A 22,923-nucleotide genomic window follows, 5' to 3' on the forward strand; every position below is an offset into this window, starting at 1 on the left:
TGGAAGAAAATAAAGAAATTAGAAGAATGGTAGAGAGGCAGAGACCATTTTTGCAAGTAACTTCTTATTAGGGAAAAGGTGCACTTAGTAGAGACTTTTCCGAGAGTCAAACTCTATAAAAAATGTTTGAAAATATTTTTGTTTCCGAAAAAAAAAGGACTGAATTAAAAACGTAATTTTACTTTAAGAAAACTTTCTACGGAGAGCATAAAAAAGTGTAAAAGTGCCTTTTTAGACTCGAAAATATTGTATAGAAATAACGCAAGCAAACACAGGAGCGGACGCAAGTCTTTTCTAAACAGGTTATCGACCGCTGCGTGTGCGCAGCCTTACAGCACAAGGTATTCGAGGCGACTCGCCTTCCAGTCAGTCGGTCTACACGCCGCGAGACACACGTCATTTCGAAAAAACACAAAAAAAAACGCGAAAAAAACACAAAAAACACACACAAAAAGTGGCACCAACTCAAAAAAGAAGTGTAAAACAACTTTTGACAGTAAAAAGTAGCCATTCAGAGTTGTGTACTGTCAACAAACACTGTTTTGGTGGAGTGTTATGCCTGTGCATTTTTAAAAGTGAGTTTTTTTCTTTATGTTGGTAATAAGTTATTGGTTACAGATAAAATAGGCGTTCGAACTTTTTGGTTGAATTAAAAAGCTAAATTTGTGCGATTGTCACTTGTTTTTAGCAGTTTTGACGTTTCGTTTGTTATTTTTTAGGTTATGTTCGTTAAACTGAAGGTTGGTAGTTCTAAAAATATTATGTAATACAAGAAAATACGGATTACAACTTACAAATGTAGTTGAAGGCCACGAAACTGCAATGATGTCATGTGTGCAGTTTTTTGAGTGACTCTACATTGCAATTTTGGTGGATTATTGTTAAAATCTAGAGACATGATCGTTATAGTTACTTTCCTTTAGTTTTAGTACCTTAGCACATCTTTTATTATTCAAACATAGTAAATTTTTCTTTACTAATCATTTTTACCTCTAGGTTTGTTAATCTCTATGCAGCAATCATTTAAAGTCTCTTTTTTTATTAAATGGGCAAATCTTCTGATTCTAGGTTTTAATTTATTATCCACAAACAAAACATAGGTATTCTTTTTTTATTTATGACCAGAATGATTTTTTGAGACACCAAAGCTTATTTATTTATTTCAAACTTATATTATGCACATAGAACAGTGTACATAAGGCTAATGTAAGGCTTGTTTTTTTTTAAGCTACCTGTGTTACAATATAAGCTGTATGTTTACCTGATAAATAAAATAATATTAAAATAAAATACCTACTGAAATATGGCAAATATGGCCTCACACTAAATCGTATGTGATTTGTGCCATTTCCCATCAATCTCCAAGCTATTTTCCATAATGTCTTTATGTCAACCATTGAAATGTCGTTAGGAATCAAATCTGGAACGAGGTCACTCGTACAAGATCAAAGAAAAGGGACATACTTACTCTAAAATTGTAGCAAGCATAGTGGCAGTACCAACCGTGCGATGTGGAAGTCATTGGGGGAGGCCTATTTTCAGCAGTGGACGTCCTGTGGCTAAAATGATGATGATTATGATGATAGTGGCAGTGGGTTGACCATAATAAAGAAATGGTAGGGCCAAAAATAACACTGCGGAACAAAAAAAATAAAAAAATCTGCGGCATCTATTTTGTTAATGGATTTCGTAAACACTTGTATTAGACATAAATGGTGTGCATTTACTTTCTTTGGATTGACTCTGGTTCTTGAGATAAACGAGACGCAAGAAATCAATGAAAAAAATTAAACGACCCTCCCTAAACTTATATTAATTTGATTATACCCACTAAGATTTATTTTCTACTCATGTATTAGTGTAGTTGTAGTTACAACAATTTAGTAATCAGCTACTAGACCTTGAAATTATCAGTTTGTGTCTTTTAAATTAATTTTTAAAGAGCTTTTTGTCTCAAAAAATATGAGTTCATTATGAAAACCTTGCGTTTACAACCCCAACAGTTTTTGTTAATATTTGGCTTCTAAACTTACAAAAGCAAAGAAATAAGATCATGGAGGTAGTGATAAAAACCTACCAAGCATACTTTGGTATAAAACTTCCATAAAAGAATAAATATTGGGGGTCCAATATCGTCTGCAAGCCTTGTGTAGACTCTTTGCCATACTGGAGTCAAGCTGGACGTAAAGGACTTCAATTTGGAAGGCCAAAGATATGAAATGAGCTTTCTAATCACTAAAATTATCAAAAGTCAGCCAAATTAAAGTCCTTTACGTCCTGAAACATCTGTTTGAATACGGAAAAAATAAATTCGATTGAACGCAAATCCGTACTCTTATATAAGACACTGTATTTGTAAACCACAAACACAAATTAAATCTGAAGCATGGCTAAGCTTTGTTTTAGTAGTCAACAATATTTGGGGAGTCATAGAGCACCAGACTTTTCAGAATTGGTTGCTAAATTGTTTTAAAAATTTTACACATAAGGAGCTAATTTGAGAATTAAATTATTTTTTTTACAATAACCATTTGGACAGGTTCTCCCATAATCTAGGTGATTACAGTGAGGAATAAGCAGAACGGTTCCACCAGAACATCAGGATAGTGGAAGAATGATATCCACGGTCAATGGGACCGCCAGATGGTGGCTGATTACTGTTGCCATAATTATGGAATTATCCTGACCAAAACCATAACATAAAAGCTTACAGAAAAAGCTTTTTGTAGTTTTTTTTCTATTATTTGATGAAAAGCAAATATATTTTTAATTTCTATATCGTTCTTAAATATGATCTTAGTGTAAATATTTTTTTTATACAGATTGGTATTTTTATTTTGGTTTTTTTCATATAAATAGTTAATAGTATTTATCTCAAGATCTAGAGTCAATTTGACAAATCTAATATTTTTCTAGTATTCAGCACACTAGTCGCATACAGAATTGACTCTAAACTGCCATGCCGCAAAATGACTGTTCCCCAGTGTAATGATACATTTAAACGGGACTATTCCCACCTCTCGTTCCCACCGCTGCAACTCCTGTGTAGCCAGGGTCTACAGCTTGACCGCCAACAACCCAACCAGTGAAGGTCAAGTGTGTCCCGGGGGAAAGTTAAACTGTCATTGGATCCGCAACGAAATTAATCAGAAGAACGAAGTTAAGGTTTGACTTCTTTCTATTGTAAAGCGGATGACAGGTGACAAAAAAAGGTTAAGTAACCTTTAAGAAAAGATATGCCCTATCTATTAAGGTTCCTATTATGTATGAGACATGTAAAGGCTCCTTAAGAGCACTTGACGATTTGCAATTACCTACATACTAATTTTTAGTCAAAAAAAACCGACTTAAGAACAATCTGTATAGAGATAGTTAATGAAAGACACAGGAAAACCTATAAGGATTGTTTTATTCTAGTTTATTTTAAAAGCAGATGACGCGGATGTCTTTGGGCGACGGTAATCACTTACCATCAGTACGGTTAGCACGCAAAACTTTCGAGATCGAATCGTTTGCGTATTCGAATCGCAATCAAAAGATTTAGTACGAAAACTACAACGTCCTTGTGAACTTGTCGTAAAGTGAACTTAGTGTGAGAAATGGTTGCACTAAACTTATTTTGAGAATCAAAATCAAAATGGTCAAGTTATCGTTTAATTCGAAGGTTGAGTATCGAATTTTGTCGAATACGCAAACGATTCGAAGACGCAAGTCGTTCATGCTCTACCTCTAGGTACCGTTTGCCTCCTGTCAAAAAGTGTACCTAGTCTTTCCTTAACAGTATTGACTGATTGGTATTAGCCCATAAGCTCTAGAACCTACCTAACTACCTACACATTATTATAATAATAAGTACAGATAATAATGACACATGGACGAGTATTTAAACCTGCGTGGGAAGGATTTATACAAACAGTATTTTATGCTAAATTTGCCTTCCTTATGAGACCAGTATACTATCTTTATACCATATTATCTTAGGCCATAGTCGCCATATTGGACCGGATTGCAAGTCTATCACTATAGTTCATTCGCGTTAAGAAAATAGTGAAACTGTGTAAGGCGTATTTATACTGTGGTTAAATCAAACCATTTAATGAAAATTGTCGGAACTTACTTCAATGAGGGCTATCGTTTTAGCGCTCACAAGTTAGCGCCACTGTAGAGTAAGGTCCTGTCACTTGCTAGTAGCGAAGACAGTGGCACCAACTGGTGAGCGCGAAAGTGGTAGGAGGACTATCGCATTTGCACTCATCAAGATGGCACCACTGTAGAGTAAGGTCCTGTCAATCGCCAGGGGTGCCAACTGTTAAGTATAAAAACGATAGCCCTCATTGGTCAATGAGTTCAAAGTTTGCTTTGAACTAATTAGTAAAACGGCGAGCTGCTTAACTTAGGCTGAGTTCTACCACCTAACTTTAAACGTATTTTTTGTATGGAGTTTGACAGATTTTTGACGTTATTAAGACAACCCAGCCTTAGAAAATCACTATTTCTAAACACGAATGCACTATGCCTAGTTATGCCGCGTCTACACATCCTAACTAATAATAAATGGGAAAATATGTGTGTGACGTTTTCACGCCTAAACTGCTGGACCGATTTTGATGAATTTTGCATAAAGGTGGTATGAAGTTCAGGGAAAGGACATTAATTATCTTACTTTTGTCGCAAAAAAGGCTGATTAATGCCTTATAATTTAATGTGAACAATATGAAAATGAAGAAGGAAGAGTTAGTAGGAAGATCTGTCAAATGATCAAATCATTTCTAAGTAATCAAGTCACTTTCAAATAATCACACGTTTGCATGCTGATTAAAAATTGAAAATATTGCCAGGCACTTGCAGGGAACAAAAGCAGTACTTTTTTTTTCAAGATGGCCATCAGTAAAGCATTTATTCCTGACAATAAGTCCGCCAAGCTGTCAAAGTTTAAGATACTTCATGGGCGTGCAAACGTGACTAAAGGAGAGTCGTTAATCGAAAACGCTTCCATTTTTGGTAAACATTATCAATTGCTTATTATATTTATGTGAACTTCACTCCTAAACACTCGGTAAATTTTAACCCCCTTCCTAATAAAAACTTACACAGTTGTTGATCATTGTTTGAAAATGACATTTCCATACTAAACGTCACTTTAAAACACTGATCAACGAGCGTGTAAGTTTTAGTAAGGGGGTAAATGTATACCACTATTACCATTTTTGACTGCAAAGATGCCCCATCTGATGAAAACTACTTTTAACTCATTGTGAGTTTTAACTGTAACTTATCTATAGTATCTATTTAGGCTGATATGAGAGATTTAACGAACGTCAAAAATCTGACAAACTTCATACAAAAAGCACCGGTTATCGTTACTGTTACGATTAAAATAAGGCGGTGCTACTCAGCCTTAAAATCCTTTAATATCTGGAAGTAGGAAGTAGAAAAATCTAATAATGAACAGCAATAATTCACAATAATAGACGTTGAAAGATCAGAACGAAAAGCACCAACATATTTCTATCTCATAAATCATCATTATTAAGAAAATCATCATTACTCTACCAACATCAAGTTACACTAATTGACAACCAAAAAAGAGGCTTTTAAAATTTAATGATTAAAATCAATACTAGACCACACACGTGAAAAAACAACAGACCGTGGTCAGGCCTTGTTACGGTCTTAATGAGTACAAAAACAACAAAAAGTGTATTTACGAACATTTTTCTAGTTACTGTTGTGTGCTCCGACCACACTGGAAACCTGGTTAGAATATTCTTAACGCAATCACACAACGCTAAACTGTCCTCACTTAGCTTGGATAATAAGCTTATGGAACATACAATTATGATGTTATTTTCTTCTCTCACACAAGTACCTGCGATGAAGCAAATCAAACGCACAGCGTTGAATAGAGCTCTGTGATTGGGTCGTGTGTCACCCTGTGCATCCACGCGCACTGTGAGACCTCATAGTAATGTTTGTGAATACGGACGTGAATAAGCTCTGACTTTGACTTTATAACTCATTAAATTCATCTGTCCATCATACAAGACAACTGATTTGAAACCACAATATAATGTACCGTAAACCTTACGCTTGGCTTGCAGCCACCGGTCCGTAGCGAGTTCGATTCCCCGAGCGATCAGTAATTAAATTAATAAGATACATCAGGATGCCATTGTCTGTAAAATAACGCTGTTATTTTATACTTTCTGATGCATATCTTTGATGATAAAATGCGATAGTAATTTTGTCTGTTTGTTACGTATTGTCTAGTCCCCACTGCAGGAGCACGACCCATGGCCAGACGGGTTGGGGACACCCCGTAACAATAACATACAGAAATGTTCTTCGCGAGACTCTAAGCCTAATTTCGTTAGGTCCAATGACAGTTGAACTTTCTCCCGGGACAAACTTGACCTTCATTGGTTGGGTTTTATGGCGGTCAAGCTGTAGATCCTGGCTACACAGGAGTTGCAGCGGTGGGAACGAGAGGTGGGAATAGTCCCGTATTGTCACCAAATAGTCGTATAGCAGAAGGTATGTAGCAGAAATTGTTTTTTGGGTCTAAAAATTATGTTTTTTTTAGAATCAGAATTTTCTTGGTGTGTTGTCGTCTGTATTTTAATTATAGATCTAGTGCTTTTCAGTCAGTGTCTGAGGTAAGAGAGGAGCACGTGAGGGGTGACATTGACATATTATGACGTGACAGAGCATGCAAAGCTGAAGGAGATCTAGTCTCGCTGAAGTTTATTTATTTATTTATTTATTTTTGGGAAACATACAGTTACAATATAATTTAACTAAGTTGCAGTAAGAAAACACATAAACCAATTAAGTTTCCACAGTTAAATATACACAGTTAAATATATATAGAATATATAGAAGAATAGTTTGACGTTACAGAAACACCACCCTCTCCTGAATTAAGCTCTCGACCTATAGTAACTAGCTTTTTTTATTGTTTCAAAGTGATTTTCGTTTGTTTCAGGACCAGTGTTGTGTTCAGTGAAGTGAAAAGTCAACACAAGATGGCGGTCGTGAAATTGTTACTGTGTTTGACTTTCGTCCACATGGCCCTAGCTAAAGGTAAGGCTATACAATTTATGTATTCTGAACAATAATTACATAATGTTGTATACACAAGTACCCACATTAGGCAATAAGTCCGCCAATGTACAGTTTTATGTGCAAAAGTATAAATAAATAAATACGTATGCGTAAAATTACAGAACAAGTAGTCCAGTCAATAAAGTATCCCATCAAAAACAATAGGTACTTGTCAAAAAAACCAAGTCTCACAACTCAGTTGTTCTACGGTAAAAAGTTGTGAGATCCATGTAATACCAAGTCCAGGCCAGGAAATCTTTAACGTTTTACATAAATTATTGACTTGGCCATCGCACTAAATAATTTAATTTACACGTGTTTTCATGCGATGACCAAGTCAATATATTTATGTAAAACGTTAAAGATTTCCTGGCCTGGACTTGGTATTACATGGATCTCACAACTTTTTACCGTAGAACAACTGAGTTGCGAGACTTGGTTTTTTTGACAAGTATTGTTTTTGATGGGATCTCATTTCTTTTTGTATTTTGTAGACAGCAGTTATGTATCTAGAAAACTGGACCGAAATTGAAAAATTTTGCTCGACTTGGCGGTTGCACTACCGTGCCCCCAAATATTTTAGTTTTTCCTTGATTCATACACCAAACACTACTTATATTCCAAATTTGAAGCTTCTAGGTATGCTAGAAGTGTCTTAGAATTTTGATGATCGGTGAGTCAGTCAGTCAGTCAGTCAGTCAGTCAGTGAGTGACAAAATTAAGTAACTTTGACCCGTTATAATTCTTAAACTACTGGTTCAAATTGAATGAAATTTTAAATATACCGTGTCTTTACAATGCCTGCATAGCTAATGAAAATTCAGCCTTCTAGTTTTATCCACAACGAAGTTACAGGCGGTCGAAAATGGCCTGAATTGCTTCGAGAAAAGGATGGTACGGCCGTGCCGCTTTTTTGCTCGACTTGGTGGGGGCACTGCCGTGCCCCCAGATTATTAAGAGGGAAATGCGTGGAACACACTTTCTGACTTCGGGACTTTATTTAGACTAGTTAGGAGGTGAAACCCAACACAAACTTAGCTGGAAGGGTTTACGGGATTACTTATTCGTAATTTGTTCAATACTTTCTCATACAAAAAATCTATAGATCGTTTCATCCACGAAGACGCACCCCACCATTCTTCCGCTAATGTTTGAGTGTTATCGGTACACGCTAAATCATCCAGGAGTGCACACGCACACTACAATAATGCCGCTCGGATTGCTCGGATCAAACTCCCCGCACCCTGCGCGACCGAGACCAAAAATTGGTGGGGCGCGTCTTCGTGGATAATCTATACTTATTGTTAATTTTTGCAATACATTCTCATAAAATAAAATCTATCTTACGTAGCTGTCTTACAGTCTGTAATAGAATAGAATAGTACAGATATTTAATTGTTTAATTCCCCAATAAGAAGGCCAGTAGTATTATCTTACATTTGATATTTATTTCGCTCTAGCATTACCACTGACCAACATTGCTAATGAGTTAGTCGTTTAAACCGTTTTATTGCGTTTGATACGGCAACAAATGCTCAGATTTCATGCTCTTGATTTCAACAATTCGGCCATAATAGAAAGTAACACAGAAATCCCACTTAAACATCTTATATTGGTCGACTAAACGGGATTATTTCCACCTCTGGTTCCCACCGCTGCAACTCCTGTGTAGCCAGGATCTACAGCTTGACCGCCAGCAACCCAACCAGTGAAGGTCAGTGTCCCGAGGGAAAATTTAAACTGTCATGGAAATAGGTCTAATGTCAATTTTCATATACAGGGTGTTAGATAAATGGGCATATCAGCCGACACTAGCCCATGTTAACATGGGCATATTTAAGTGGTATGGTGAAGTCAGAAAATTGATATCTTCATTTTAATTATTTATTCATACAAATCGGATTTTATAAAAAATATTTTGTATGAAAATTTAAAAAAATAAAATGATGATAATTATTAGAGATGAAACGGATATCCGGTAACTATCCGGTAGGCCGGATATCCGGCCTAAATTTACTATCCGGCCGGATACCGGATAGTAACTCACTATCCGGCCGGATACCGGATATTAAAAAACTACGACAATTTCCTATTAATAAAATGAAATGCATTAATCTTTGAGGTAAATGTCAATTAAATGGCTTATAATAATGACGGCTTTTATTTAAAGTCCAAAATGTTACAAAAAAGCCATATTAAAGCCTTTCAAAAAACTAAAATATTTTTCTGGGCTATTCACTCTAATGACGAATACATAAAAAGTAAATATCTGTTAATGTCGAAATATTGCCAAATAAAATAGGCGATCTTTTTTTCACTGATGATCTGATGACATGATGCAGTTCAGTCAGATTACGCAGCAAATAAACTAATTTAATTTTCGCTATTCAATCACACACTCACGATGGCAAGCGAAATCGCAAAATCTGACATTATACAGTGTGAGTCACGATAAAGTGCACATATGAATTAAGGTGAAACTAGACCTATTTTTATAGACATAAAAGAGGTCAAAAATTTTTTGAGATGTTTTTTTAATATTTAAAAAAAAATTTTTTCTTCCAATTACTTATTGTAAAGAAAACGTAATAACTTTTAAACTAAGAAATTTTTATTACTTTTTATTATTCTCTATCGTATTACTTTTGTAAAAACAATAATCGCATATCTATATCCCTATCACAACGTTTGCAATGATCGTTTGAACTAAGCCTCTCCGGGCCTAATAAAAACCACCTGTTATAGGGGCATTTTTTAGAGAAATTTATCAAATAACCAAAAAAACACGAATTTAAAAGTTAGATTTTTTTCAAAAAGTATGTTTTTTTTATTATTTGTTGGCATTTTCTGGGTATTTTATGTGTTTAGTATTGCCTGTTATTTAGCATTATTACTGTTTTTATTTTATCAGGACATATCTCTTAGTTTAAAAGTTATTTTTCTTTACAATAAGTAATTGGAAGAAAAAAAATCTATAAAAAATTTAAAAAAAATCTCAAAAAATTTTGGACCTCTTTTTTGTCGATAAAAATAGGTCTAGTTTCACCTTAATTCATATGTACACTTTATCGTGACTCACACTGTATTCGGACGGATTCGATTTTCGAAAAGTGTGACTAGTCTAGTCTACTAATAGACCCACTGATCGCGTTCGAAGCACCTGTGCGACGCTAAACTCGTTACGACATGCAACGAGACAATTGGCCAACTATCCGGCCGCCGGATATCCGGCTATCCGGCCTAGCAGCTGGCCGGATATCCGGTATCCGGTATCCGGCCAAACCACTATCCGTTTCATCTCTAATAATTATCACATTTCTGTAATACCATTTGTATGCCCATGTTCGGCTCATATACCCATTTATCTAACACCCTGTAGATTTTCTCCTTTTTTTGTAATTGCACATCTTAGGCTGGGTTGCACCATCTTACTTTAAATTTGACAAACGTCAAAAATCTGACAAATTCCATACAAAAAGCACCGGTTATCGTCATAGTTACCGTTAAAGATAGGTGGTGCAACCCACCCCTATAGTCTTTCTGTGCCATCTCGGTTATCATAATGTTTTATAAAATAATTCAAGTAAAAAACCGTTCAATCCATACGATAAGTTGACAATAAAATTTTAATTTTATACTTTGCCAAAATTTGAGACTACTGTCCATTTCTATAGTATAGAGACATTGACCATTTGGCCAACTTATTCAGATTATAATGACCATTTAAACTATTTTTGGTCTAAAGTGATATTTTGGAATCATGTGTATAATGTGTAACAGTGACATGGTTCATTATCATCATCATAATACTTATTTATTTTACAATCAAACCTAATTCAACCTTCTTATTATACAACGTGTTAGGTAAATGGGTATATGAGCCGACACTAGCCCATGTTAACATAGGCATATAATTTAAATGGTATGGTGAAATCAGAAATTTGATATCATGATTTTAATTTTTTAAATTTTCTTACAAAATTAATTTTATAAAATCCGATTTGTATGAAAATTAAAATAATTAAAATGAAGATATCAATTTTCTGACTTCACCATACCATTTATATGACCATGTTAACATGGACTAGTGTCGGCTCATATACCCATTTACCTAACACCCTGTAGAAATATGAATTCGGGCCTCTTCTAGGTAAGAGTTAATAGGCACATAGTAGGGCAGGTATGTACCATCCTAGACTGCATCTCACTTAACATCAGGTCAAAAGTGGTTTTGACTAACGCCCTTGGTCAAAACCACTTTTGACTGGAATAATCGGTCAAGTGATATTGACCAAGAGCATCAGTTAAAAACCACTTTTGCAGTCAAGTGGTTTTGACCGATTATGAGTTTTGACTGTAACACATACATTTACATTGGCGACCACGAGCCGGAAGACGTAGCGTGGGCAGGCCTCCCAATAGGTGGACCGACGATCTGGTGAAGGTCGCGGGAGGTGCCTGGATGCGAGCGGCGCAGGACCGGACTTTGTGGAAATCCTTGGGGGAGGCCTTTGTCCAGCAGTGGACGTCTTTCGGCTGAAACGAACGAACGAACGAACCTACATTTATACTTTGCCTGAGGGTTGGCTGTATGTACATGTGAGATTGATGTGTAGGTAGCAGAACAACTTATTTGTGAGTTCATGAAACCTTTTTATCTGCTCCCACCGCCAGGAACCAAACAGTCAATGTACCGCACCGTTACGCCATTATTCATCAAAAAAACGATTTAGTTCTAATTGGACCGCAAAAAATATCCTTTCCTTATCACAATACAATAAGGTTCATTATCGCGTGTTTCTAACGGTGCGCAGGAGTGTGGGTGTTACGGGTACGCGACAAAAACTTTTGATAGACGCGCTATTAAGCTTTCAATATTTTATTATATTCTTTCTTTCTTTCAAAAGTTATTTAAAAGATAGCAAGCGGTGGTTTAGTAGAGTGCACTTAATTTTTTGTTAGGTATTATGATAGACTGCATTTCCTTTTCTTTTTTAATGGAAACACCATGTATCGAAGGTATTTACTATTATGGAGTCATATACGGGACTATTCCCACTTCTCATTCCCACCACTGCAACTCCTGTGTAGCCAGGATCTACAGCTTGACCGCCACAAAAACCCAACCAATGAAGGTCAAGTTTGTCCCGGGGGAAAGTTAAACTGTCATTGGACCCGCAACGAAATTAATCAGAAGAACATAGGAGGAGTTCGAAATTAAGGTTCGACTTCGATTATGGAGTCGTATAGATGTACACTGAACCGTCTCAGCTATGATAATAATATTGTCAGGGGCGCTACTATCTATACTGGATTACCTATTAGTTTCGATTGTGGCCACATTAGACAAACTTCAAATTGTGACATTTACAGGAGGGCGCTACCATCATCAATACCTACGGGCTGTTAGTTGATTTTTGCCACTTGACGTTTCAAAATCGCAACAAGTCTTTGTTACTATTAGAATAAGTTAGAGTAGGCGCACACCGTTGATTTTAAGTTGGCCGATAGTTGTGCCCGATTTCAAATTGTATGAAGAATCGGCCAAATCGAATCGGCGTAGTGTGCGCACTCCCATACATGCCCATACTGATCAACAGCCCGACTAAACTATCGGCCGACGAAAAATCAACGGTGTGCGCCTACTTTTAGTGTTGTCAAGTTTTTGGCCGCTTTGGGTGTGACGAACTATTTGACGCTGACTGTACAGATCTTTAAACTACAACAAAGAAAGAACTCAATTCTAAGAGTAAGTAGACGCACACCGTTGATTTTTCGTCGGCCGATAGTTTAGTCGGGCAGTTGATCAGTATGGGCATGTATGGGAGTGCGCACACTACGCCGATTCGATTTGGCCGATTCTTCATACAAATAAAATCGGGCACAACTACTTATCGGCCAACTAAAAATCAACGTTGTGCGCCTACTCTAACGAGAATCCTTTACAATAGTTAACATTCAAAACATTAATCTAAATAATAAAACAAACTGTGATCCGCAATTTGTAAAGCAATTAGTGTTCCGTTAAAATTAACAGTATCTCTTTTCTCATTTAACTACTGGCCGGAATGCATAATTAGCTATAGTAAAATAGTATAGGCGTAAGAAATCAACAGTTAAACTCCAAACACCAACTTTTTGTTCTTTGCTACGCCTTAAACCAACGCGATCAGCCGGCTGATCGCGTTGGTTTGGCTGAACCTTTAATGGTGTAAGTCTGTCCTGGATTTCATGCTTAGATGGGACATAATTTATAAAATATCCATACAAACTCTTGGCCTGCATCTCACCTGATGAAAAGTGACGATCAGGCCGAGGGTGGAAGCTTCACCAGAAATCATCATGAGTAGAATCTTATTTTAAAAGGTGTGACGCGCCCCGCGACGCATCGACTCATGCCAACGATTTCAGTTTCACCCTGTATATGGGTCGACTTAGGCATGGGTAACTCAGCAATTGGGTGGAAGACGTAGTGTAGGCAAGCCCCCCACTAGGTGGACCGACGATCTGGTGAGAGTCGCGAGAGGTGCCTGGCACATGCCACGTGTTATCGGGCAGCGCAAGACCGTTCGATGTGAAAATCCTTGGGGGAGGCCTTTGTCCAGGAATGGACGTCATTTGGCTGAAACGAACGAACGAAGGTATATCCCACTACTATGACGTCTCATACACCCGTATTCACAAACAATGCTTGCTCAAGTGAAGCAGCAAATCGAACGAACAGCGTTGAATAGAGCTCTGTGATTGGTTCGTGTGTCACCCTGTGCGTCCAGGCGCACTGTGAGACCTCATAGACGTTTGTGATAAGTCAAAATGACGTCAAGAAAAACGAACGTAGAATCCACAGTTATTTCTTAATTGAGAATGTTACTAGGTATGCAAAATCACTTGAAACCTAACAGTTAACCTACAGTTAAGCTTTTACATTTACAAATACATTAGTTTTTATTTCATTCAAAAATACCCAGTAGTTATGATTTTATAGGCATTCAAAGTTCGCTTAAATATTGAGTCCCGCCGACGGTCACGTGACCCCGCGTGACGTACATTCACAGTGTCCGCTCACTAGAAAACGGATATAAACATACTTAAATATTTTTTTTTTTGTAAATACAAACTTATTATACATATTAACACCCAGACCCATCACAGAAATTAAAATTGAACCAAATCCAAACTTGATGCGATTGTGTCGTTTTTTTGCGAATTACCTTCCAGCTCCATCATTAGACCCTGATTACTATATAGAATTAAAGTACTCATCAATACAAAACGAACGAGCCCAAACTCGATGGATTTAAGTCGTTTTATTATAGAGTTCCTATGGCCACCTTCCAGCTCCATCATCAGATCAGCTCCATGTCATCATAATATTGCATGGTCATCCAAATCACATGTGTTTGCGAAATTTCAGCTTAATCGGTTGTCCGGAAGTGGGTCTTAATTCAGCTTGCAAGATTCCACCCATACAAATATGAGCCAGTCACTGTAATATGACGTCACGCGCATAAAATGGCGGGCTGGCCGCCGCCCGCACTTTTAAAATTCAATATCTTGGAAACTAATTGACGTATTGAAATAATTCTTTCACGTGTATTTTTTATTTTTAACAGAGAATACAGAAAGCTAAAAAACAAAATTAGTGAACATTCTTCATTCCCACATTAACAAAGACCAAGGAAATCTTCAAGTCCTTATTATTCATCGACTCCCACGTTGATATAACGACCTTTGTGTCCAAAAATGGCCGTGACAACTCACATTATCATGCTACTCAATAAAAACTTCAGGCACCTTATCACAAGGAGTTAAAGTTGATATTGCAACGGTGGAAGTTGTATGAGATGACTGGTTTTATGCATAACGCCTACAAAGTTTACTCCCACTGTGTGTGTAATTTTTACATACAAAGCTGGTCTGCTTAACTGGAACATGCGAAGGATTTGATTTATAAAAAGTAAGGCTGCGTTGCTTCATCTTACTTTAACTTTGACAAACGTCAAAAATCTGTCAAGCCATACAAAAAGCACCGGTTATTGTTATTATGGTTAAAATAGGGTGGTGCAAACAGTTTAACATTTTGAAAGGCGTTGGATGCAGGCCGCTACCAACCGTGCGATGTGGAAGTCATTGGGGGAATCCTATGTTCAGCAGTGGACGTCCTGTGGCTGAAATGATGATGTCTCGTCAGTGGTGCCTTCGTTTTTAACAATAGCCCTCGTTGTAGCAGATGTTATGGTAGCACAAACGATGCTTGCTTAAGTGAAGCAGCAAATCGAGCGCACATCGTTGAATAGAGCTCTGTGATTGGTTCGTGTGTCACCCTGTGCGTCCACGCGCACTGTGAGACCTCATAGTAATGTTTGTGAATACGGGCGTATGTCTATAAGAACCTTTGTATACCAACATGAAGCAATAAAGAATTTGAATTTGTATAATTTCAAAACAAAACTGTCATTACACTATAATCAGTGCAAGGTCGTTCTTACCTAATAATCGAATTCAAAACAATCAAAATAGACTGTGTCAACATTATAGTAATAAATATTATTGGTAGCGATGCAGTAGTTCAAAACAGATGTGCAAATAAAGTAATAACTAGGTAATATACACTTTAAGCTTTGTTTGTTTAATACAGATTAACTAATGCACGTGAATTCGTTCAGTTGACGACCAAAACTTTGTGTAAAATCAACTTAAAATAGTTCGTGACACCTAAAGTGGCCAAAAAGTTGACAACACAACCTTATTTCAATGAGGGCTATCGTATTTATACTTAACAGTTGGCACCCCTGACGATTGACAGGACCTTACTCTACAGTGGCGCCATCTTGATGAGTGCAAATGCGATAGTCCTCCTACCACTTTAGCGCTCACAAGTTGGAGCCACTGTCTTCGCTACTAGCAAGTGACAGGACCTTACTCTACAGTGGCGCTAACTGGTGAGCGCTAAAACGATAGGCGGGTACTTCTCATTTACACTCAAATTTGATGGTCACACAATAATAGTTCATAAACGGTATAAGTTAGAACAATACCTTTGAAATCAGATGATAAAATATCTATTTAGCTACATATAAAATAAATTTTATCGTAATAGAAGCAAAAATAATACGATAAAATCACATGAAACAATAAAAAACGGGGTCATTTTTCGCGTTCTCATCGTGTCACACCTTCGGTTGCAATGAAACATTTGGTTACTGCATTCACAATTTTCATTCAATTTGTGTGTAGCATATACTAAAATCATCGTAATTAAATATACTTTCCACACAATAGTCAAAAAAATATCTTCTTATAATTATTTTGAATTGAGAAAGCGAAATACGTTGGTCACACGATTTTAGGTACCTAAAATTTTGAGTAATAATACAAGATTGCCGTTAAGGCTTGGTATTTCTGCTAAAGTAGGTATTTCGCGCTGTCAAAATCTGCGCGCGCAATACTTCGCCGAAGACAGCGCGCCAAAGAGCTCTCGCGGCTACACAGTATAGAAATACGCAGTTTAGAAATACGCAGTTGGTTAGGTTAGGTTGACTTCCTTCCGTTCAAGCGTCACACTCACAGCACTTTGTAATACAAATCATATCCAAGTGATACAAATTAAAACAACTTTCAAAATTTTTGGGAATATATTTTAGAATCGAATAAATATAGAATATAACTGCCAAAGTAAACACGGTTCAAAGAGGCGTGGCGTCACCCGACCTTCCGGAAGTTCCGCGCCGGCTAAAATAATTTCAAGATTACGTCACCCGATCTATCGGTAGATCCTCGGGAGCTTGAGCGATTGGAAAAACATTTTATGATCAGTTACTCGTAGTAGCGATTATTTAGAGCTTGGATAATAAATTATAGTTGTTGCAATTCAGTAAGCTTTGCATGTGGTTAATTACATTAATCAGTACACGCATCAATTTTGTTCAGTCTTTTTGTTTATTAATAAATAAAAATATCATACTAAAATTGCATACATATTTGTTTGTATTGGTCTGGGTGTTTTCTTTCCATAATTTATGTATAACGTATGTACGGGGCTCTGTATCGAAAATCACTATGAGCAATGAGCATCACACACTGTTACCTGGAGTGCATTACCGCAGCAAAATTTTTATAAATGTTGTGCTTTAGAGAGTCGAGAGTATAGCAGATAATTAGTCCATCGTGAGCAGAAATTTGTCCACTAATAGCAAAATTCGTTCAAATTATAGTTTTAAAGTTATTGGCTAGAAGATTCTTTTATCTTGCAGCTTAGACCTTTAGCTACAGACCTTAGACAGTATTTTTGAAACATTCTTACGCATGGTGGAGGAAGGGACGCTCTAGAGCAGTGGTTTTTAACCGGTGGTCTGCGGACCACTGGTGGTCCCTGGAGGCATTCCAAGTGGTCCACGATGTGCACTTGCACACCTTGGTCAAAACCACTTTTAACTGATTTTTGCAGTCAAACTGGTTTTGACCGATTATGAGGTGTTCCCTGACAAGACAGAAATTTGGTAAAATGGTCCCTCATGACTTAAAGGTTAAGAACTACTGCTCTAGAGACTCAAAACTACAAGGATACACATGAACTCCAGTTTTAAATCCGTTGATATCTGCTGCATCTGCCATGTTTTTGGCTATAAGATTCTTCTATCTTACGGCTTAGACCTTTAGCTACAGACCTTAGACAGTATTTTTGTGAAAATTCTTACGCATGGTGGAGGAAGGGACGCTCTAGACACTCAAGTCTACAAGGAGTCACATCAACTCCAGTTTTAAATCCGTTGACATCTGCTGCATCTGCCATCTTTTTGGTTAGAAGATTCTTCCATCTTGCAGCGTAGACCTTTAGCTACAGACCTTAGACAGTATTTTTTTGAAAATTCTTACGCATGGTGGAGGAAGGGACGCTCTAGACACTCAAGTCTACAAGGAGTCATATGAACTCCAGTTTTAAATCCGTTGACATCTGCTGCATCTGCCATCTTTTTGGCTAGAAGATTCTTCTATCTTACAGCTTAGACCTTTAGCTACAGACCTTAGACAGTATTTTTTATTATTTATTTGTGTCAGTGTGCTCTTCTAAAGAGTGTAAGACGATTGTATGTAGGTACTATTAAAATGTAATTTTAACTCATTGGTTTTGTCTCATATTTGAGGAATGTACTATGTATCATGAGTAGAGTCTTCGTTTAAAAGGATGCGATTTTGGCTAGAAGATTCTTCTATCTTACAGCTTAGACCTTTAGCTACAGACCTTAGACAGTATTTTTTATTATTTATTTGTGTCAGTGTGCTCTTCTAAAGAGTGTAAGACGATTGTATGTAGGTACTATTAAAATGTAATTTTAACTCATTGGTTTTGTCTCATATTTGAGGAATGTACTATGTATCATGAGTAGAGTCTTCGTTTAAAAGGATGCGAACGATTTAAATTTCAATAGGTAAGACAAAATTGATAATTCTTAATTATCAAAAATTTAAGCTTTCTCCAGTAACACTGATATTATTATACTGTGACTCATCAAAGTCATCATTGTCAAAAATATTGACAAATCGCGAACTGTCACGGCCAAAAAACTGACACGCGTCCGTCCTCCGTAAGCGCCACCGCGCGACTGATTGAGATTGTCCAAGCCGTCATGGACGATTTTTTCCACATTTTTTAACATAGAACTAAATAAGACGCAATATAAAAATTTCATCCGTTAAAAGCCCTCAAGTTATTTCTGAACTTTAGTTTAGTAAAAGATTTAGAATCTCAAATCGCTTATTTTAAAAATAAAACCATAAATAGAAAACGAATAGAGGTAACTTTGGGAATATATTCTATCGAGTCAACTTCATCAAATCGTGTTTCCATCCGTTAATAGCCCTAGAAAATATCCTCAACTATGCCCAATAAAAATCTTAGCCTTTAATTTTACTGTTTAGTACCTCAAAAATGAAAAATGAAAACCTCATTTTCGCCATTTTCTCTGCTACCCGGCCTTAAACCGAACACCAGCAACCAATCATAGCGTTCTATTCGGTTAACGTCAGTCACGCTTCGACCATTGGGGAGGTGAGATAGGTCGATCGTCACTCTGCGAAAGAAATACGTAGCTTTTTATGATTGTCCATAGACACACCGTCGCTTGCTTGAACAATATTTTCTACCTCTAAAATTTAAACAATTTAATTGAAACTTTGCCATTGAAAACTTAACATGTTAGGCTTATTTGTGTAGTATTCGACTTGAACCGTTAAATTCAAATTTAAGGATAATTCATAAAAAACTAAAATTTTCGTCACCTTCGTGGCAACACCTTCGTGGTGTTTTATACACGAAGGTGATTTTAGGCCACGAAAGTGATTTCTTGCTTTGGTTTATTTTAAAATATAGTGACTGGTGTTTATGTTTTTACAATATTTTAATAATAATAATTATACGTGGTAAAGTAGAGATCAGTACATCAATAAATAAATAAGGGCCTCGTATTTTTGTTGTCGGTCTGTATGACTGTATGTATGTCTGTATATGTGACTGTGTATCTGTTTGTAAGATAAATTTAATCAAGTTTGAGTTAAAAGTTGTACAACAAAAATACGAGGCCCTCTGGCCTAAATAAAAAATATATTTTTGTTGAGGGACTGATAATCAGTTAGAGTTCTTTTTTATTGAGGTACTGATAATCCGTTTTTTGCTTCTTTAGCATTTCAGAATGCCACCAGTGTCACCCTTAAAACCAATTGCGTAGAATCTTGTAACTTAGTAGGTGACCTAATCGGTAAAATTTTATCTTGTATTTAATTAGGTACCTATTTATATTATGTTATTGCTATTTATCTATGAAAATAATACAAAATATATGTTTTATAAACACTTAAGAGTCATTTACAGTAGTAAAGTTTGAAAAAAATATTGCTGTGAAGTACAGAATCACTTTCGTGGCATCAAAAAATTCAAAACGTTAAAGCTTCCAAACGAGACTCACTATTTGACTGATTTACTGAGAATACAATCTTCACATCAAGCGCTACAATTTTTGTTCACAAAAAGTTGAAATAAGTTAGAAATAAAATTCGCCACGAAGGTGACGATGAGAACCGTGGCGATGAGAAATACCCAGGCCTCATTGTAACAAAGACGTGTTGCGAACTTTTTGGCTACTTTGGGTGTCACAAACTATTTGACGCTGACTACTTCATCAGTTCGTTTCAGTCAAATGACGTCAACTGCTAGATAAAGCCTCCCCCAAGGATTTTCATAACGACCTGTCCTGCGCTGTCCACATTCAGGCTCTTCCCGCGACCTTCACCAGATCGTCGGTCCACCTAGAAGGAGGCCTATTTACGTTTCTCGGTCCGAAGTCACCACTAGACTTTTCTGCCCCAACGGCCATCGTCTCTACGAGCTACACCTAAACAATTGCTCGATTTGCACTGGAGGGAAGTCTACCCTAGCTTCGAACTCCTATGTTCTTCTGATTAATTTATTTGCGAGTCAAATGACAGTTAAACTTTCCTCCGGGATAAACTTGACCTTCACTGGTTGGGTTTTTATTGGCGGTCAAGCTGTAAGATTCTGGCTACACAGGATTTGCAGCGGTGGGAACGAGAGGTGGGAAAGTCCCGTACACAAATACAGTCATTTTAGCATAATTGTAAGCAGTATGCGTATCAAGGTATTCATAAAAATAAATTAATTTATAAATAGCCTATTTTTACCACAAAGGTGGCCCGATCATAAACATTGCATAGCAAACTTTTACTTTATTTTCAATGGTTATAGTAAATTGATACTATAAAACGATTTATAGAGCTATAAGGCACGCGTAGTAAATTAAAAGGGCGTGCGGTAGTAAAACGCCAAGCTGCTATTTTGTGATGAATAAAACCTGTGCGTAATTCAAGAATTATAATAAGCAGGTTTATTGCGAATACTGACCAGTATATAAAAAGATGATTCAAATGTGAATTACGGTCATATAAAAGGTATGAGTTGTGATTATTAAGTATTATAATCTTAAAGTCATATAACATAGGTCGCCGGTTCATGTCCGGCTCGAAGGACCATGTAGAAATCTGGGTAGGGTGCCGATGGATGATTAAATGGCTAGCGGCTGCCCGTGACTTCATATGCGTGGACCCCGTTTCACCCCCTTAGAGGTAGAGTTTTGTAAAATCCGTTGTTAGTGGATGTCTACACCCTATATGGAACCTACCTGCCAAATTTCAAGTTTGTACGTGTTATATTTTCTGAGATTTCGTGAATTAATCAGTGAGCTTTTTACAGAAAAACTTTATAATGTAGGTAAAAACTTACAAATATCAGCTTAATATTTAGTTTTTTCCGGACATTTTGCACGATATTTATCGTAACATACTTTAAAGGTATCCACCCACAGCGCCAAATAAGGCGCGTGACACAGCCGTTGCACATAAAGGCGCGCACGCATGTGGGTCAGATTGCCACAGATTATGTATAAGGACTCGCGGTTTTTAATGGCGATTATAAACCGTTTTAGAGGTTTGAGAAATGGTGGAGATGAGTAAGATTACTATTACTTTCGTGGGACTGACAAAGTTGACATGAAAAACAATGTGATATTTATATAACAAAGTGAATATTTTGTCACTATGATCAATTTAACCGGCTCTGTGGTCTAGTGGTAAGACCACCTGCTTCAGACGCAGAGGTCCCGGGTTCGATTCCCAGTGGTGGTGGCTTGTTTTAAGTCCGTCTGGCTAGCTACCACCATCTTTTCTCAGTCTGTCGCCATAACAACAATGTTAACAGCATTGTTGTGTTCCGGCAGTTAGAGGTAAGATAGCCAGTTTCTCTGTGGTTGAGGATTCCGGGTGAAGCTCGCTTCCACCTTCAGCCTGATCGTCACTTACCATCAGGTGAGGAGATACAGGCCAAGAGCTTCCTCGTAGTGGATAAAAAAATTAGCAATAATAAATTATAAGCTAACCTTCCTAGGCGGGTGGAAAGGCCTCCCACTAGATGGACGGATGATCTGGCGAAAGTCCCGGGCACCTGGATGCGGCAGCGTAGGACCGGTCGTTGAGGAAATCCTTGGGGGAGGCCTTTGTCCAGCAGTGGACGTCATTTGGTTGAAACGATCTGTTATTTGTGAAAAATCTAAAACTTTAAAATAACGCTATTTTTATAATAGCCAATGAGCTGCCAATGTCTCTATGATAGCAGCTATCATAGTGACATTGACGTAGAAATGTCAATATCACACTAGAAACGTCAGAATAGAGGGACGCGCGCAGACATCAGTCTCCGCGCGCTTGCAAAGTGGTGAATTTTAATTTAAAATGAAGCAATATAATGTGAAAGTTAAGTATCCAGTGTTTTATTTATGAGAATAGATCTACCGACCTCTAATAGAACGAATTAATGTAACTTCATAGCCTCAAGCAAGCCGTTTTTTTGAACAAAACTCTATACAACTTGAGACTTTAAAAAATCTTTGTTACACATCCTTCTATTTCGCTACACCATTCTGTCTTATTTTTAATGCGTTTTTTATGTCCTTTCCTAATGTTCCCATTATATTGTTTCCGCTTGATTAGCTATTGTCTATTCCTTGTTTTAGGGTTCCTTAAATGAAAAAGGAACCCTTATAGGTCATTCCTTTATCTGTCTGTCAGGACTGAAGTCAAAACCTAAAGGGTACTTATTTCTCGTTGTTCAGTCTTTCCCAAAGTGGGCGATAACGCCCCCTTGTGGGCGCTGCAGGATTAAAGGGGGGCGGTAAGAGACCCAGAAAAAAATCGGGACGTTGTGTAGAGGCTTGGGAGGCGTAATCTACTAGGAGGATTCTTAGACATCGACTG

The 22,923-nt window shown here is 37.1% G+C and overlaps 1 protein-coding gene across 1 annotated transcript in view; it reads left to right on the forward strand.

The window, feature by feature from the left end:
- Positions 1-377: 377 nt before the first annotated feature.
- The window catches only part of LOC135085043 (uncharacterized), a 95,244-nt gene continuing 72,698 nt past the window's right edge, over positions 378-22,923 (forward strand). Inside the window, exons 1-2 of the mRNA XM_063979823.1 lie at positions 378-575; positions 6,986-7,083. Coding sequence (XP_063835893.1) covers positions 7,026-7,083 — 58 coding nt within the window. The 5' untranslated portion in view covers positions 378-575; positions 6,986-7,025. The remainder of the gene's footprint in view (positions 576-6,985; positions 7,084-22,923) is intronic.

The sequence above is a fragment of the Ostrinia nubilalis genome, chromosome 27, assembly GCF_963855985.1.
Source record: "Ostrinia nubilalis chromosome 27, ilOstNubi1.1, whole genome shotgun sequence".
In the NCBI taxonomy this organism is placed as follows: Eukaryota; Metazoa; Arthropoda; class Insecta; order Lepidoptera; family Crambidae; genus Ostrinia; species Ostrinia nubilalis.